The sequence below is a fragment of the Bombus terrestris genome, chromosome 11 (genome assembly GCF_910591885.1).
Source record: "Bombus terrestris chromosome 11, iyBomTerr1.2, whole genome shotgun sequence".
Lineage (NCBI taxonomy): Eukaryota > Metazoa > Arthropoda > Insecta > Hymenoptera > Apidae > Bombus > Bombus terrestris.
Window position 1 is genome coordinate 7136180 of NC_063279.1, and position 19162 is coordinate 7155341.

Consider the following 19162-nt stretch of genomic DNA (forward strand, 5'->3'; position numbering starts at 1 on the left):
ATGAGAGGGACGATAACGAAAATTAATCGATATCATAATTAATTATCAGGTCGCCGAGTCCGCACAAATGTTTACTGGAAACGTCGTTCTGCGGAAGCAAACCTACACTGGCGGACAACTTGATAGAACCGTCAAAACCAGAAACCGACGACCTGGAGAAGATCTTGCTGAAACGTGAAGCAGACACGACGAAAGCACTGATTCCAGACAGCATAAAAGTATCGATGGTAGATGGAAACTTGAAACCAGATCCACTGGATAAACCTAGGAGACGGGGACGAGAAGAGAGGAAGGAGATCTTCAAGAGAGAAGTGGAGATCACGAAAAAATTCTTGGAGAAGGTTAACATACAGGTAAACTCTAATCGACAACAAGGACTGGTTTTTCCAACAAACTCGTATCGTTTTCTTTCTTCTTTTCTATTTTTTTTTTTTTTTTTTGCCAAAAAATGTTTCATCGATAATTTGTAACATATGAACGAAAAATTAATTTACAATATTAGTTCTGCGATATTATACCTACGTTTTGTACGTGGATATTGAAGGTACCAGTGGTGAAGAAGCCAGGTGAATCGCCAAGTACAACGACGTCGCAGCAGCAGTCGGCGAGAAGTCAAGCGCAAGAGGTACAAAAGCCAGCGACCTTGGACTTCAACGACAAGAGGAAAAAAGCGCAGAACTTCAAAGAAATCGTACAGACCACTCCAACAACGAGCAGCGTGACCGGTAGTCCGAAGCTACCAAGGCATCAGAAAGTTCGCGATCTGGAAGGTTCGCGTACACCCAGTCCCTCTTCCGTTTCCAGGAAGAGCAGTTTCGCCTCTCTGTTTAAGGTACCCTCGTGCTTCCGTGTTCGTAGTTCGTATAAACAGCGAATGCTTATTATGTATTTGATACACACGATCTGTCTAAAAGATGACCGAACTTTCGAAAAGTAACGAGACACAGGCAACGCTTTCGGCAAGAAGTCTTTTACTTTATTCAAATCACATTGCTTACTTCGGGTAGCTACCAATTAAGTAATAGTGGAGTAATAGAAATATATGATTTAAGGAACAGGTTTTCAAGTTTGTATGGATTTTATGAAGCGTTGGAAATAAACATGGAACTTGAACGTTCTACTAAATACAGTAGATGTTTTAGTTTGTAGTGGCGTTTGATGCCAGCCACGACAAAGGAACTCGGCAGGAGTCTCGTTAAGCGGAGATGTTATTCGAGCTTTTTCGTTGAAGTAGTTCGGTTACCTTTTGGCACAGATCGCGTACAGTAGAAACTAGGCTTGTACGCTTCACACATCGTCCACACCTGGATTCCTGGCTTTGTCTTTGTAGAAGATCCGCTAGCTTAATCGAGAAGAATCTCGAACAAAAGACACTGCATGTACTTGACCACCGCGTGTTCAACTTTTAAGGCCCGTACAGACAGCAGTGTGTTGAGCCCAGAATCGCCGTCTCCGAGCACGAAACCACGTCGTAGCCTCACCTCAAAGATCAAGGACACCACGGAGAGTCTGCGTAGCAGATCGAAATCGCGCGAGCGAGTAACCTTGGACAAAGGGTCTGGCAGTTTAAAAAAGGACTCGAAGAACAAGGGCGTGTTCTCCTCGACGTTGAGTCTGTTCAAGAAACGCGAGAGAAAGAAGAGCTATGACGAGGCTATAGCGGCATCCTGTGGCACGGAGTTGGATAGTTCCGGAGGACACCCGTCCTTAGAAAGCATAGGCCACGTGGAGTTTCGTTTTAACGCTGAAAAGGAGAGTCGTAAGGACGACTCGATCTTCATAAGCCTGCACGCAGATGACAGGAACTACGAGGAGGCTCTGCCTTCGGAAAGCGTGTCGATACCACTGGAAACGCCTACCAAACTGCTGGACGAGTACGAATCGGAGCCTCGAACCGGAAGCATCGTAACGGAAGTGTCGATAGAGCATTATCCACCCACAACGAGGATAAAGACCGAAGCTTTGATCGAAACTGCGCCGAGGCCGTACTCGCGGGACAGCCAGACCAGCCAGATCATACCGCAGAGCAGTTCGAAGGATTCTGAGATCTCGAGGAGTTCCTCGAAGGACTCGAAGCTGAGTAGTCACGGGAAAACCAGCGAAACCGCTGTGAGATCGTCGTCGTCCATCGATAGCAAACCTCCTGCGGACCATCGAATATCCAGTAGTTCGTCGAAGGACTCGATAGGAAAGAAGGAAGCTACGAAGCCGAAAAGGAAAAGCAAAGAGCTGCAACAACCTGTCGAACCAGCCGAGATAGTCGAGGAAGATGTTTCAAGGCAGAAACAGAAACAAGTTGAAACGAGGGAACACGCACCGGTTAAAACGGTGGAAAAGAGGCCAGACTTGTTGGATGACGGAACGAAGACTGTGGATGGACTAGTGAAGACACCAAGCGTGATCTCTGATCTGGATCATAATAGTTCGGAGTCGGAGAGAGACTCGGAGATCGAGTTTGTTAGGAACAAGGTGGAGAAACTTGCAGAGGAATTGCCTGACGAGAGGAAGGGACTGTTCTACGAGGAGAGCTTCGAAGAGGATCTTCCTTATGTACCCACCACCCTACCCTTGGAGAAAAGCGTGGCTGTGCCGATCCTGCCTGTGAAACAACGACTTCAGGAAGTAAGGTAAGTGTTATTTAAAATTGTGCTGTTATTGCTCGCTGATTGGAGCGTATTTTTCTTTCTCTTCTGTTTCACACGATGTCTGCGATGTTGCGATTCTCTATCCGTTTATTCACAGCCCTGTTCAGAAGTCCTGAGACAATTACGTTCGTAAAGTATTGGAAGGTTTGCTTAAAAACGACGAGAAGTTAAGTATATAATAAATAAAAGTCAAGTATATCATAAAGACACGAGAAAATGATATTTGATGGTTCAGAAAGTATACGCTATTAATGTATCAACGATATTAACGAAATGTAATTCTAGATTCTAAAAGTAAATTTCCAAGCTCTACATTTTTAAACAAACCTCTAAATTCTACACTTGGAAATACATTTCCAAGTTCTATCGTCATTAGGTGGTATTGACGAAATCCGCAATAACTCAGTTGCCAACCCGATACATTTTTCAACGAAATTTAAGATTCTAAAATAGAGTTCTAAATTTAAGATCTTTTAATAAAATTCTAAGCTCTCAAATAGAATTCCAGATTCTGTATCTTTAATAAAACTTCGAAGTTCTACGGATATCATAATAAGTGAAATTCACGATCTTCGCCAAACGTTTTCGTAGGAAAATCTTTTACGCAGAAAAAATGTCCAAAGACTTTTAAACAGAACTGTATCGCGACCACGAGTCTTATCTTCAATAACAATACCAAATTAATGACATTATTCACGTCCAGAACGATACCAATCGAGAGGCCGCGTTCGACGACGCCGATAAACCCGACGCTGCTCGACGAGTTTGTGATGCAGACGTCCCTCGACGAGCGTCGTGTTGAGAAGATGAAGATATCATTGCCGCGAGAAGATAGCTTTAAATTGAAAAGTCCGCGGAAGCACGCGGCCAACACGTTTATGGAATTCGCAGGCAAAGTGCCTGACGGGGGACGGAAGAGCGCAGGTAAATCGCCGAGTCCTCCTCCACTGCCACCGAGAGCCACTGCTAGGCCGAGCAACTGGATCAACTTCGAGGAGATACCCGAGAAGAGGAAAGCGCCGAAGAGGATCCAGACGATCCCTCGACCTGAGGACGAGGTGAAATCGGGTGGATATAGCTACGTTCAACCGGAGGAATGCAGGTGCGTTCCTTCTCGTTGAGTAGATGATGGAGAACACACTGGTAGATTTTTACGCAAATTCGTGCTTTTATAAAGCTAATTAAATATTAGATTGTCCGAAAAGTTTCTTACGGAAGTTTTATACGGAAATAATAGATGCAGAAGATTTGTCGTCTTATTGGGACAAAGTGGATCGTTCATGATTTTATAAAATGATATGAAACGGAAAATGTGCATCTATTATTTCCTTATGAAACAAAAGAAACTCTTAGGACAGGAACCTAACAGGTGGAACTTGGTTGTAGGTAGAATTTTGTCATCCACTGGACGTTACAACGAGTCATGAAAATATTTCAGTATTTTTGTCTTTGTCATTTTATATGAATCGTTATCAATGAATGTTAATTTGTTACTCGTTACTTGTACCAGATTTATGTATCAACGATCATGTTTATTCGTTGCTAGTAAAATCTCACCAGTGAATTGCTAAGACAGCCTCGAAAATGTCTTTGATCGATCTTCGTATGTATATTCTTGAACAATCTTCGGATAATAATAAATTAAACGGCCAAGATTAAACAACCGAGCGACGTAATCGACTTGACAAATCAAATTTCTAAATTAAATAATTATATGACATACGAATAATGTCAAAGTATCGCCAGCGAAGAAACGCTATTAACTGTGAATTCTGTTACGAAACAGGTGCGAGTGCCATGAAGAATCTCGAAGGGCGTCGATGAAGGAAGCGTCCGCGACAAGGACTTCTTCCTCTTGCAGCAGCAACGGAGAACGTCCTTGTAACGGTGATAATTGTACGGTGCCTACGTCGACGTCCATGGACCGTGCCAGTATCGTCAGGTAAATGCGCCCGGGTACGATCGTCGATCAAAGTCGTATTGCTCTCGTAGAACAATCGTCGAAGACGCTAGTGATGAGTAGAGGTCTGTTTCTGTATTTTCAGTGACAGCTCGCTGGAGTGTAGCCTGAGCATCGAGGAGAACACGACGCAACCGTTGTTCACGTGCTTGACGAAGCCGTTCAGCATGGATCTGGACGTTAGGTCGAATCGGTCCAGTATCGTATCCCAGGACGAGACTGACGAGACCCTGCACCAATAATAGTTTTTTTCACGGCACGCCTCGCCTTATTATCCTCCTGTTCAAACAAAAACAAACAAAAAAAAAAAAAGAAGTGAAATTATCTCCTTGTTGGAACTGTTCTCGAGCCGAGTTCTCGTTCCTCCTTTCGCCGATCCACTTGGAAAGAATCGCGTCGTTTATCTTTATAACGAATCAACTCTGCTCGCTCTCTCTCTCTCTCTCTCTCTCTCTTTCTTTCTTTCCTTCTGTGGAACACTTTTTTATCGAACTCATTCTCCTCGCAAGATCGCAAACGTCTCACAATTCTCTGGTATGTGTCAATTCCAATAACGGAGTTCTATGCTCGTTTCGTTGCGGCAACATCTCGTATAAGTTACACGCGTGTATCGACTTTGAAGCTACGCGTACTCACTGAGACGGATCAAGAGAAGATACGAATCGGATTCCAAGCGACAGAGTCGTTCGTTGTACGATAGACGTCGCGTGTAACGCGTTTCAAAGTGTCTGTACGTTTCGTAACGCGTGATTTTACAAAGGATGTAAGCGAAGATCGATATGTGCATGTGCACTCCCGTTCATAAGTGTTCGGACGCCTGCTGGTTTTATGCGAAACGGATCAGTTAGCGACGATTAATCTATATTGTTAAGAAAACGATGAAATCGGTTGGAATTTTTCTATGAGTTTCGATACTGACTTAAGAATGGGAGTGTATATCGTTGAAATTTCCCTCGACTTTTCTCGTCGTTGGCTACGAGTCAAGGCTACCCTGTACTTGTTTCTTCGAGGTTGAACACGGTCGAACATCGAACGTCACTGCTGTTTAACGGCGCTTCGTAGTCGATTTTACGAAAAACGCGTCACGGAAACGCTCCGCCGCATTTCTCGCTATATCGTTTAACATACACACGTACATATACACGAGAACACATATACACACTTGTACATACCTTGTAACGGTCATTCGTTCGAGAAACATTTTTAGTCTAATTGCGTACCTTCCACGAGAACTCGTTCGTTCCTTCGTTACTAGATTCGCGTATTATACCTTGGAAACGAGGGCAAAGGCATGCTTGCTGATGCGCGCGTGTTGACCAAATGCTTCCTCACGACAGACAAGAACGTGGTTCTTGGAGATCTACTCGCGAACAGTGACTTTGAAAAGGCATTTTTGATCGTCGAAGCTCCTCGAGGTCCCTCGTCGCGCTCAAAATTGAAAGTAGTCGATACTTACCAGCTTAGACGCTGCAGAAATAATTAGCAGGCTGCAGATCTGCTTGAAAGCTAAACTAAGCTGCGTCGTGTTACGTTCAGTTTAAAAATATTTCCTTCGATACGTATACTACCGAAACTGCAACGTGATCGAAAAATTTCTATTTCTAATTTGTATTTTCCAAGCTAAGATAAAACAACTATCATGTATAGTTTATTCGTTGTTTCTTGCGATGATTACATTTAGACTAAGGCAAAGATTATGCCCACAATGCTCTAACAGCCGAACATATTTTCGATGAATAATAATTTCGTAAGATCTGTACAAAATTGTAGAAACATCATCGATCGATCGCTCTGAAACGATAGAGTACACGATATTGGATTGATGCAGACAGATTGGGATATTTAAAGTCGCTGTACGGAACTAATTTTTATTCAGCTAGTTACACAATTCTTTCATTTATTTATTTAACGGGGAACAACCTATATTAACTATTTTTGTTAATATGTATTATATATGTACTATAATGTATGTCGTATACGATCGTTGGAGATAAGATTAGCGAAAATTAGATCAGAGAATTTTATTTGAAGTGTCTACAAGTATCGTGTATCCACGTGCAGTAACGTCAAAGTGCCCAACAAATATTATACTCTTAGACAGTGATATACGTATCGAAGCAAATACATTGGAATTTAACATAGCGCAGCTTAGGTTGGTTTTCCAATGGATCTCCAGCTGAAAGCTAGTTTAACGACCGCGTTTAGATCACCGTGAAAGCACAGGGGACCTCGAAGCTCGAATCACCAACGCGTGTTCTCGAATATCATCGGCCAACTTCGTCGTAACGAGCCCCGCAATGTTTTGTACACCGAACAAAGATAGTCGAAAGAATATTATTTTGTCGATTGCGTGGCGTTGACAGTGGGGATCTCGTGTCACGAAGCAAGCTTACTTCGATGCTTCATCATATCATGTAGATAGACCTAAGTCTGTAAGTACCTCCGCAGGTGTAGAGAATTACAAGAATATCGTCGAACGTTCGAACAGCGAGCGATTGTTCTTATCGCGATTCTCTCGACTCTCGTGCACACGACGTGTTCTATTGAAACTGAATGCGACTGACAGTCTGCGGATTTTTACGCGTCTGTAGAAAATTCGAAAGCGCAACATTGCACAGCGTACGCGTAACGTGGAAACATACACAGTATATGCGAAAGTACGGTACTCCGTACGTTACTTGCTGGATGAAACAATTTTCTACCTGCATTCTATTTTCCTAATTATATTCTCGGAAATGTGAATCTCCGCGTAAAGATCCGCCGTGACCAATCGTACACGAGAATCGAAGGAAACGAACGTTCGGGCAATTTCATCGGACGCATATGATGCGTCCATTATCGATAGATCGTTCTATCAGTATTAAGACGAACGTGATTGTGATCGCATTTATGCGTGTGCGTGTGTGATAAACGCGTGTGCATTCGCATCGATGCACCCTGTGGTGCATATCATTTGCATATCCATTTGAAAAAGTCTCATTCCTCGGAAAGAATTCACCTTCGAGCTTCGAATATCAGAAATGAAACTCTTCGAAGTCAGCGAGTTTCACAGAGGAATACGACGATCTCCTATAGCTGCTGAACAGTGAGAAGCGAACGTGTAAGTGTTTAGGAGCTTAAGCACGACGAAATCAAACCGACCACGAACCACAGAATCGATCTGATCGCGTTTTCGTTGATGTTACAGTGTTTCTTTCGGTTGCTTCGTCACTCGAGTAACGTCGCAACTTCTTTTCGAGATCCACGTTGGCTACAACAGATACAAGCCCGTTCGTAAATATCGGGACACGTTTATTCAAAAATGTAACTGTGGGAGAAATCGTCGCAACGTTGTTTGCAACATGTTAACAATTTTGCTTAATTTGCACACTTGCGATCCGAAGAGTAAGATAAAGCGATTGATAATTCGCTGAACATTCAGCTACGTTGCAATAGGAATCTCATCATTGACAAACGAAACAGTGATGAAACTTGACGATTGTACTATTATATCGTCCATTGCATTTGCTGGTTTTTTTCTTTTTTATTTATTTTTTATGTTCCTTTAACGATTCAAATTCGTTTAGCGGATTCCTACGAATTCCACGGATATTAAATCGAACTTTATTTCTTAACACTAGAACTACCGATAGTTAACACGAAGCCATTTCTACCAAAACCAGCCAAAATGATTGGTCTTTAAAAAATACGTGATAATAGAATATTTTTGTATTTATTGATTCGTTACTTTCCTACAGAAGGAATTCCATGTTATGTAGTACATTTTTGATATTATTAATCCGTCTGGGACCATGATTCCTAAACGAGGATAGACACATTTATAAAATTGTAGAACCAGTCATTTTCACTGGTGTGGTATTTCTAATGATAACACCTAGCGATCTGGCGATCTATTTGGAATTCTCCTGATAACTGATATCGTCATATCGAATGATACGCAGTAAAAATTTGAAAAACGCGTGGCAAGTTGTACGAAACGAGGAAACTGGTTAATTGGGGTTCGATAAACAAATTACAGGACCCTTTTACACTTCGACAGGTACCAGTCATTTTGGCTGGTATTGCTGTAAATAGCCCTGATACAAAATTATTTTGATTTTGAATACATAAAAAACAAAATAAAATTCGTTATATTATTCTTTTAGTTATCATTACGAATTTTAAAATAGAAATTTTAAAATAGAATTGTAAAACCAGTCAATCTGACTGCTGTGGTAGTTCTAGTGTTAAACATTAGATTTAGTTGAAACTGTCTCAACGAGATCTAAATCAAAGTGTCGATAGGTATAATCGTCGATTACCGTCGTTTCCCTCTCCACGAGTAACTTCAACAAAATTTTTCCTGATCCTTGCGAATCTTTGTCTCACATTCTGACTGATCAATCGCTCGCAGAATAACGTAACCGGATTATTTCGCGTGATATCGACGACCGTCCCGATATTTATGAAAGTCAGCCGAATTGTTTCGTAACATTCGAACGACGGATCTCGATCATCCAAGCTTCCGAAGGCATCGACATTTCCGTTGTTTCAGCGAGCGCTTCCTCGCTCTTCCAAATTTTTCTCTACGACTAAGTTTCGAATCTTCGAGTCGGATGATTCATCGAGTTAGAAAGAGCGCAACGTTGCAGAAAGATTCTGTTCTGTGGATGTCGAATTGAAGAGTACAAGGTAATAGAAGTAATTGTAAAGTTGTTCGATCCTCGTTAATCGAAAGAGTCTTATTTAATGGAATGGATCGCGTCGGATATAGTGAGTCGCGAATGTATTTGAACACATATTATACAACGCTCTTGTGTACATATTATATGTGTGTGTTATATCTGAATCTAAAACTCTTGCAAATAACTTTTACGATTTTTACCAAGCGTCTCTCCGGTCGTTGTCACGCGCAAATATAAAACTCTTGGTGTTCGTCAACTTTGAGCAGCGTAATCGCGCGATAGCCACTATCGATGCTAATGAAATTTCAAGATGTTTTTGACATGACGCGCGTAATATCGTCCCGTTTATGCCAAAACCAAAAATACCGTGTATGCTTTCATTTTGTCGTTCATGGTCTTTCTTCTTGCTCTTAGCCACGTAGTAGATGTAAAGAGATGAGCGTCATAACTAGATCGCGGATTTTCCCGCGCATTTATGCGAAATCTAAAGACGCGGAGGCGCGTACAATTCATACGATATTATAGAAAAATATATAAGATATCCAAAGTATATTATGCCACGTCTTGTAATTTCTAACAAGTACAACAAATCTCCTTTAAAGGAATTTCCTTTCTACATTTTCGATTATGTTCGTAAACATGAAGATTTGCATAAAGACTCTGGCCCATGATGTAGTTGTACCGAACGTGATACAACAACGTAATTAATTGTATCGTAAACTCGATTTATCACTCTCAGACGTGTCCAATAATTGTACATTCGATCGCGAGTTTCTACGATCTGTTGAATCGCGTATTTATGATGTTGTTGGCATAAGAAGGACGATATATTCATAGAAGGTCTCTATAAACGTTCAAATACTTTCGTGAACCATTGTAAATCAGGTTTTAGGGTAAGTAGCGATTCCCGCGAGACGATAATTGAAGAAGAGAAGAGGAAGAAGAAGAAGAAAGGTGAAATTGATCGCTCGGCTCTTTCGTACCTTTCCTTTGCCTTGTTAATCGACGATTAACCAAACCAGTTAGCAGGAACCAATTAGCTGTACCGATCGCAATTTAGCGATAACGTAGCGTACTCTGATCGGAGAACCCTGAAAGATCGTGTCAAGTTTCTTCGCAGAGGGATCAAAAGAAACGAAGATTCCTCGGCTCGTCGTCGAATTTTTCACCGCGTAAGATACGTTCCCATTAGCCGTGTACGATTATGCTAGTAGACTGTATTCAATTGCGGAACAAGGTTCGTTCGAGTACACGAACAAGCTGAGAAACGCGTCTCGTATATTTTCTTCGCAGCTACATCTCGCGATCTCTCGTGTCCGCTATTCGTAGAATTAAAATTCGTACAATTTTATTTATAAGTGGTCGTCGATCGACCTTTGTGCGTTTCTTTGGACAATCTGCAACGTGATTGTACATTTCTTCACGTAGATCGTTATGGATATCTTCCTTTTTTCTTCAACCATTCAGTCCATTTTTGCTGTCAATGCTTCGAACTTGTTAAATCAACGACTTGCTGTAGAAACATGACGCGTCCACGTTTCGTGAAATTCGAATCTTCACGCGAAACGAGTATTTCTTCGCCGGTTTCTTCGCGTTGCGTAAACTTATCAAATGTATAATCGCTTCGTAAATTCGTCAGAAGTAATATTTTTCTTTATATCGATACAATATATATTTATAATATTACATATGAACTTACAGTGAACTTACATGTAATACTATTAATATATATTTGTATACAATTTTCCTACATCCAACTATCTTCAACAATCATAATTTACCCTTGCCATTTCATGTTCCTAAAAACGATAGCGCAACTTGCAAACTAATTTTATAGCGCCATAAGGCGATGACAGAAACAATGTAGAAGATATCTATTTAATTACAAAGTAGAAGATATTTATTTAATCACAAAGTACCGGTGAATCGTTAAAACCGTTTCCCTACGAAACGCTAAAAATGGACACGATATTTTTCCAGCAAGTCGTCATCATTCGCATTATTCGTCACACGTAACGCGATTATTTTTTCCTTCTTTCTCTGTCTTCCTTAATCACGTAGTCCATTTTTCCTCTCAGTGTCTCGAATTTTTAACACAAGTTTTCCCATAAGCGATGAACGCAAGTGGAAGAGATGTACGCGTCTCTTCTTGCATTTAATACGAGAAATGCAACAAGATGTGCGCTCAGCTTGCATTTAGTACGAGAAATAGAAGAAAATTGGACGAAAGAGAAAGAGATTTCCGCAATTTTATTACTTCACCGTCGGTGTGACAGAATCTGGTTAACACTTTGACTGCCACGCCGAAATCACATGTTTCGCTAGGAACGCCACCGGAGTATTTTTATTATTCAAAGCATATAATGGCAAAATAATAATAAATCGATAATGTAAGACAACATTCTTCCCCAATGGATCGTTTATCTTATTGGTGGTCACGGGTGACCATCGTAGCGCCTTGGTAACAGTTCATAGCGACGTATTATAACAAGACTTCGTTTATTTCAACGAACCATTCGCATTTGTTATTTCGTCGCAAGCAAAACGTGCAGAATATATCGTTGAAACGTGTACAAGATATTAGTAAACAGTATTTGCTCATTCTGTATATAATAGTAAGGTATGTGCACACTTCTAACTTCAATTATATATATGATTATAAAGCAGCATTTACGATTATTTTCCAAGCTGTGTTTATAATAATATTCGTAGATTAGCCCTCAAAGATCTGGATGCAAACACAGTGCACCGTTAGATGCAAGATTTGTTCTCTTTTTTTTTTTTTTTTATTGACGTTCTAATAAAAATGTTTAATCGTTCAATGGGGCACTTTTTGTTTCAAAGTATCTTCTATTTATCGGTTATATTCAAAATGCCCCAACTGTCAATTTTCATTCAATTTTTACAATTGTCAGAAGTTAAAGCGCTCGGGTCATCAATGACCACCGTGGCGGTCAAAGTGTTATTCGGTGCACAAAATGACACGAGTTCGTTTCGAGTTCTCCGATACGCATGTAGGAATTGATCAAATCGTTCCGCTTTTATCTTCGAACGAGGAGAGGCGTGACTGACGCGCAGAGAGTAACTTAAAACGAGTCGCTAAACGAGTTAGCCAGTTAGCAGCTAGTTCGTCGAGGTCTACGGAAGGACGCTCGATCAACGAGTCTTTTCTTAGATGTTGATGTTTAGCTTGGGACCCTTCGTCGGCGATTTAATCTTAGCGATTTGACGCCGCAACACCGTTTTCCGCAACTTTTCATATTCCTACTCTTGCTTCGCGATTCGTTTGCGTTTTCCCGGTCGAAACGATGGAACCGAGGAAAAGAGAAATGAGAAATTCTGGAGATCGTCTGCTCGACGCAGACGAAACTTCTGCTCTCCAGACAATCTTCCAGCGTAATTTAAATTATTCGCCGTACGCATTGATCGAATCGATCGAATTTTCAACACTTTCGCTGCGATATTCGTCGATTACAACAACGATTAGGCTGCGGATTTTTGTGCAGTTTTGCGGTTCTATCGACGCAAGCAAATGGAGAATTAAAGAGGATAACGACAACTTCCGTTTGAATATTCCTTACGTTTCGGCGTATTAATTTCGCGTGCAGTTTTTACTCGTTGGATATTTCAATTTCTCGTAAACGCGTAAAAATCCGCAGCCTAATGACGAGTAACGCGAAGCTTTCGATGTTTCACAAATATTTCACTTTCGATATTTCAACTCTACGATATTAATTAAATTGTTCGATCGTATGAATATTTAAGCATGCGCGTTTGATATTCAGACCGTGGATGTTGATGCAAATTTTTATCTTCAGCACAAGCAACGTGATGGAAATTTTATATTGCCAGCGAGTACTATATTTTGAATATTTTTTTATATTTTTGCATACAACGCGCATAGGCGGTGTGTATATTTTCTACAAGTCTGTCTATGATAAATCGTTTAACGTACGTGCGTTCTTCCATTTTTCAATTTTCTACAAACGCATCAACGTCCATAGTCTATCGGAATTATCGCCAGACGTTCTTTTCACGATCTGCTGCCGTTTGATTCGTGCGTTCGACGAACGTGTTTTAATTCTGTCTCGTTTCGAGAACAGCGAAAGCTTCTCTGATTGTTCCAACATTTTCCGAATAACTTTCAATAATTCGAAATAAGTATGGAGACGAGTTCGAACGAACGAACCTCTGCTGTATAGATTATCTGCACAAAAGTACATTGAAGAAACGCTTTTCCGATCCAACAAACGGTGGGAAGCAAACAGAGAAGAAAACGAAGAAAAACCGGGAAGAATATAAAAGTTGTAAAGGCTCCTGCGCGCGTTGAAACACGTTGCGACGCATCGACACCTAAGTTTCGTGTAATCTGCTTCGGTTTACCTCCGCGTTATCGATTCCTTTCAGTTCGTGGCGCGATACCGAGCTTGAAACGCGTATTTCGAAATGTCCCGGCGTTTCCCAATTCCAATGTCGTTATCGGTACTAGGAGATTGATCGCGAAGAATACAAAATCGAAGACTAAAAAGAAATGGCCAGAAACGCGGTTAACCGAGAGCGACGGATTTTCTAATTGCGCGTTATCGAAGCAACTAGCAACGAACGAACCGAGCGATCATGGAAATTATTCGCGTCTACGCGATTCTGCTTTTCAACGTCTGTCGGATAAAGTTGGGCCAAGCATCGAGAAACAAAATACAACGATCAGAGTCTGCCGTAAATTACGTTCGGTATCGTTGCCACCCTCCGCGATATGTCGAAAGCTGCGCCCGATCGGGCCTTGTTCACCGACCAAGACGCAATTCTGACTCCTGCATCGATACAAGTTGCTTCCGTAATCGAACTACATGGCCTGTAACGCGCGTCGCGGAGGCTAACTCGCATGAAAAACCCAAAACGAGGATCGCGACGTGTTGGAACGCGTACAGGAGCCTCGAGGGAAACTCCTAAAACTCACTGGGGCGTTGCAGCCCGATTACAACCACCCCTCCAGCCTCCCTTAGCAATACACGTCGTTACACGATTACTTTTTAAGCTACTTGACGACTAGCGGACGTCTACCGAGATATTTCGATGTTTCTAAAGAAAAAAAAATATGTTGTGTAAATAAAAAAAGAATCGGAGGACGCATGTCGCGGTGACGCTGCAGAGAATCGTGGTATGAGAGAGTGGGAGAGTAAGAGACAAGAGAGGAGAGAAATTAAGGAGAAATGAAGAAAAGGAAAAAAGAAGAGAGTGAGTGTGAGAGAAAAAGAAAACGATAAGAAAAAAGGGAAGCAACCGGACGGAGAAAGAGAATAAAAATGGTGTTTGTGTTTTGACGGGTGGCTCAATCATTTCAAACATCGCGTTCCTCTAGACACTAGACTGTAGAATGCTCTCTCGCCGTCAGGATGTTGCGAGACCGGAGGCAGCAGCGTGTACCGGAAGTTGTGGAATTCCGTGGCCATGGAATCGTCCACGAGGCGAGAAATCTATGCAAAAGACGAGAAAAGAAGGAAAGGAAGGAACTGTTTGTTAAAGAATATCGCGAATGTTGAGGAATGTTAACCATAGATGGAAATACACAGGTTTTGCAACGTTGATCCAAGGCAAATGGTTCTCGATGTGAGATCGTTCGACACGGCGACGAGCTTCTTCCGCCCCATCTCTTTTCTCTGAAAAATCTTCTGACGTCGCTTTGGTTTGACTGGAACGTGTTCGCAGGCCTCGTAGTAATCTCAGAAGATTTTATTATTATTATTATCTGCTATTACAATTATTCGTTGACGCAGATATGTCTGAACTTCCCCTTCGCTTGCGCCATTTAATGAAATTGTTACGTTAACGTTTTTTATTAATTTATCGCCATATATTAATACGTTATTCGTCGTTAAGTTATCATGTAAAAAATTCACGTTAATACTATACCACAGATGAAACGATGTTCTTTTTAGTTTAGAAGCCAATCGAATCGAAAAAGAGTGCAAGTCGATCTTTTGGTATTACTCGACATTGAAAATGAAAGATAGAAATAAAAATGTTATTCTCGCGTTGGCTACGAATAAGATTAGAGTACTACGATCGCGAGACGATACTCTTCAGACAAAATTCGCATAAAATGGAGTTTAACCCATAATAGCTTCCAACAATTAATGACAAATTAATTATTGTACATTCGCTTTTACTCGAACTATTCGAGGAAAAAAAGTAACACGGTGATCTTGCAATTATTCTGCGGAAAATTAGGCGTATCTGGGTTGAATCGCTTCTGATTCGATCTTGATGATCCCCTGGTGGGTTGTTCAGAGCTCGTCGCTGGTCGAGTCGTCTTGTCGGGGAACCGGAAGTTGCACGCAAAGCGGTGATCATCGTTGTATCGCGGTGAAAGGAGCGTCGAGGTGACGAAGAGAAAAGCAAGGAATATTCGAGGAACAGACCGAGGAAATAAATATTTATAGATCCGGCAAAGGGAAACGATCGACTCGCGTTGTTAATTAAAGTAATAGGGAAATTGAAGAAACAACTCCGCTCGGTGTTAACTGCAATAAGAATCTTTTTCTTTAGGCGCGAGGAAAGGAAAAGAGATGGAAAGAAGAAAAGGAAAAAGGGAAGAGAAACGAAACGAGGGAGAAAGAGAAAAGAAATAGGAGAAAAGTGGCGTAAAAGACAAAAAAGAAATCCGTAGGAAAGAAGATAAAAGCAAGAAGCTTCGTCGCGGACGGCTCTAAGCCTGTTATTTTCTGAGAAACAGCAAATTATTTATTCCTATAGAGTCTATTCTTATAAATATAATAAATTTCGACTGAGTTCCGCGTCGACTTACCGGAAGTAACGTGTTCGTATAACGCAAATTCGTTCGCGCGTAAAACGATTATAAGAAATTTCGAGGATGAACAAAAAAAAAAAAAGAAAGAAAAAGAAGAGGGAAGAAAAGGACGAAAGAAATAGATGGACATTTTTCGCTGTATATATGTATGTTTATTCTCAAAGAAATTATACGGCTATTATTATATACATATATATATATACACTCACACACAAATGAAAGAATTACATTACAAACAAGATATAAATAAATAAATAAATATGTATATATATATATATGTATATATAGAAAGGGAAGAAAAATTGGAATTAATGAAAAACGAAAAGGGAAAAGAGGAAAAATAATGGCGGAGTGTGAATTATGAGAATAACGTATGATGCTACTTATACGATATTTCGAAGCACGTCTGTTTATGGAATTGTTACAGAATGAATTCAATAAATATTATCTTAATACGATTTCAATGCTGGCGATCTTTTATGGATGACATTGTTAAACGTGTACGAGAACAGCTTGCGATTCTGGTCTCGATGCAAAGTTCTTCATTTTAATTCATCTACTTTCAACTAACTCTGTACTGAATCATTGTGTACTAATCTGATTTCATTTAATATATTGACTGTTAAGCCTTTGGATCTTGGATTTTGCTGGCGTCCTGTAACTACTGACGCGCTTCGTCTCCTCCCTCTTAGCATTCTCCTTTTCCTCCTTCGCGTCCAACACCACTGGCTGATCGTTGTCACGCAGAACAATCGTTGCCGCTGTGGTCGTTGTCATCATATTCTGGTCCTGCATCGATTGCTGAAAACACGGCATAGATCAGTAAGTTGGGGGTAGAAGTACATTTTCTTCGATATGACAAATTAAATATTTAAAAAGAAAAGTAGGAGAAAGAAAGATAATGGTCCTGTCTGTACCGTAATTAATCACCAAAGGAACGTTCATTTTAGGTGTTCTGAATTAATTGGATGGAAATTTTTCGAGGAAGATTCGCAGATAGTTTGATAGGAAGAAAAGTTACCTGCATGATGTTTAGTAGGAAGAGGAAAGCAAGCAACGTTAGAGCACTAAGTGCAGCTCCCTTGTCGCCTCCTTTACCTTTGCCACTGAAAATATTCGCAACACCATGATAATTATCCGAATCGATAATAATAATTTAACGACAATCTAACTGACAATCGATTATCTCAATAATTTAGTAACAACGATCAAAAAGTAAATAAGTTTCTAGCGCAAGTTGTATATTTTTGTAAAAGAACTATTTCTTTGTCATTTGTATCAAGATGCCACGATTTCTACAATTCTACTCCATATTAACGTTCTTCACCCTCGTGAACTATGATGGTATCCTCCAGATTCGCTGTGATGGTATCCTCCAGATCCGCTGTGATGATAGCCACCACCAGGGCCACTATGGTACCTATCGACATTAGGATAATAAGAATCCTTGTAGCCTCCAAAGTTCATCAAGGATTTAAACGTCATCTGTAAGAAGATTTATTGACAGTTTACAGAAATGCATCCACAGCTGCCATTTTTAACGTCTTTAAAAAAAGAATGTACCTACCGCGTTTGGTACTTCGAAAAAGTCATAAATTTTGAAAGAAATAATTTCAACGGTTCGTAAAAATTGTTATCTGTAGTACTCCTTTCAGTACTTTGTCAAGTGGTAACGTATTTAATTCTGAAAAAAAAATAAATTATAATAGAAAAATTGTAAATTTAGAAGGAATTCATCAAAGATTCGAGCATCGTTTGCGAGAAGATTTGCCAACAGAAAAATTAATTAATTAATAATGTACACAGGGTGGTTGGTAACTGGTGGTACAAGCAGAAAGGGGGTGATTCTACGCGAAAAAAGAAGTCGAAAATATAGAATAAAAATTTTTCGTTTGAGGCTTTGTTTTCGAGAAATTCGACTTTGAATTTTCGCTGGGTACGCGTGCACTTTATCACGTCTCGTTATAATGGATTTCACTGTAGATCGTTGTCTCGATTGACGTTATGTTGATAAACACTTCCAATGTGTTAGAAAATGTTCATAGAAATTTAATTAGAAGAACAGAAGTATGTGTTCGGCAGAATAGGCAACATTTTCAGCAATTTTTGTAATAATCGAGACAACGATCTACAGTGAGATCCGTTATAACGAGACGTGATAAAGTGCACGCGTACCCAGCGAAAATTCAAAGTCGATTTTCTCGAAAACAAAGCCTCAAACGAAAAATTTTTATTCTATATTTTCGACTTCTTTTTTCGCGTAGAATCGCCCCCTTTCCGCTTGTACCACCAGTTACCAACCACCCTGTATATATTCGAGTATATTCGATTTTCAAAGGAATTGTAATTATACAGGAGAATTCGAATTTTCTTGATAGGAAACACTTTCGAGTCACAGATATCTCACCTTCAACGAATCACCGACAAACGCACGAAAAAGCTTCCGTCTTTCGCAACCTTCCGTCTTTGCGCGTTAATTCACACTGTTTCGTGCAAGGACCCAACAGTTTATTCTTCTTGCTTTTTGTCACGGACTGTGAATTTCTTGGCGTTGTCCGCTGGTTGCACCGGTTAAACGCACAATGTCCTCGTTGTCGCAGAAGCGAGGATAATTTTTGTTATCATGAAGATCTCCAGACACATTGTCCCCTATCTCAGGAACAGAGTGTCTTTAAACCGAGTAATTGCTGAGACAACTGACCTAATTGGGTTCAAGGAACAAGTAGGATTTTCACGAAGATTCAACGTTTAACTTCGATTCTTTGAATCTTCAAATCTTTGGATCTTTCAATTTCTTCATTTTTTAATATCCAGGGATAAAAGAAAACGTCACTCAGATATTACACGGATTAATGACCTTTGTTAATAAAAAAGATTGTGGTAAGAAAATTTATACTATTCACTTGTCTTATGTTGATTTCTATTCCAAATCAAAGAGATTAGACAAAAGCAGCGTTACATCTTACATGAGAATTCGACTTAATCGTGGTTCTAAATGTTGTAGAAGGCGACCGATTAAATCGGTCGATCGATGTGGTGGGTTCGTTGAACGACAGCTTCGGAAGGAGGATCGCCGTTCTCCTTT

The 19162-nt window shown here is 40.4% G+C and overlaps 2 protein-coding genes across 6 annotated transcripts in view; one reads left to right on the forward strand and one right to left on the reverse strand.

Moving 5' to 3' along the window:
* The window catches only part of LOC100642734, a 39291-nt gene extending 28905 nt beyond the window's left edge, over window positions 1-10386 (forward strand). For 2 of the 5 annotated variants that reach the window (XM_048410429.1, XM_048410430.1), the window contains exons 5-10: window positions 50-353; window positions 545-832; window positions 1411-2627; window positions 3349-3747; window positions 4432-4587; window positions 4691-10386. In XM_048410429.1, the coding sequence (XP_048266386.1) occupies window positions 50-353; window positions 545-832; window positions 1411-2627; window positions 3349-3747; window positions 4432-4587; window positions 4691-4847 (2521 nt within the window). In that variant the 3' untranslated portion in view covers window positions 4848-10386. Of the gene's footprint in view, window positions 1-49; window positions 354-544; window positions 833-1410; window positions 2628-3348; window positions 3748-4431; window positions 4602-4668 lie in introns of all 5 variants that reach the window. The other 3 variants (XM_048410431.1, XM_048410432.1, XM_048410433.1) reach the window with 3 other exon arrangements.
* A 6077-nt stretch (window positions 10387-16463) lies between these two features.
* LOC100648255 lies at window positions 16464-17726 on the reverse strand. Its single transcript, XM_048409803.1, has 4 exons — window positions 17645-17726; window positions 17405-17562; window positions 17099-17183; window positions 16464-16878 (listed from the first exon to the last, which is right to left on the reverse strand). The coding sequence occupies exons 2-4, from the start codon at window positions 17560-17562 to the stop codon at window positions 16681-16683; spliced, it is 441 nt and encodes a 146-aa protein (XP_048265760.1). The 5' UTR covers window positions 17645-17726; the 3' UTR covers window positions 16464-16680.
* Window positions 17727-19162: the final 1436 nt, after the last annotated feature.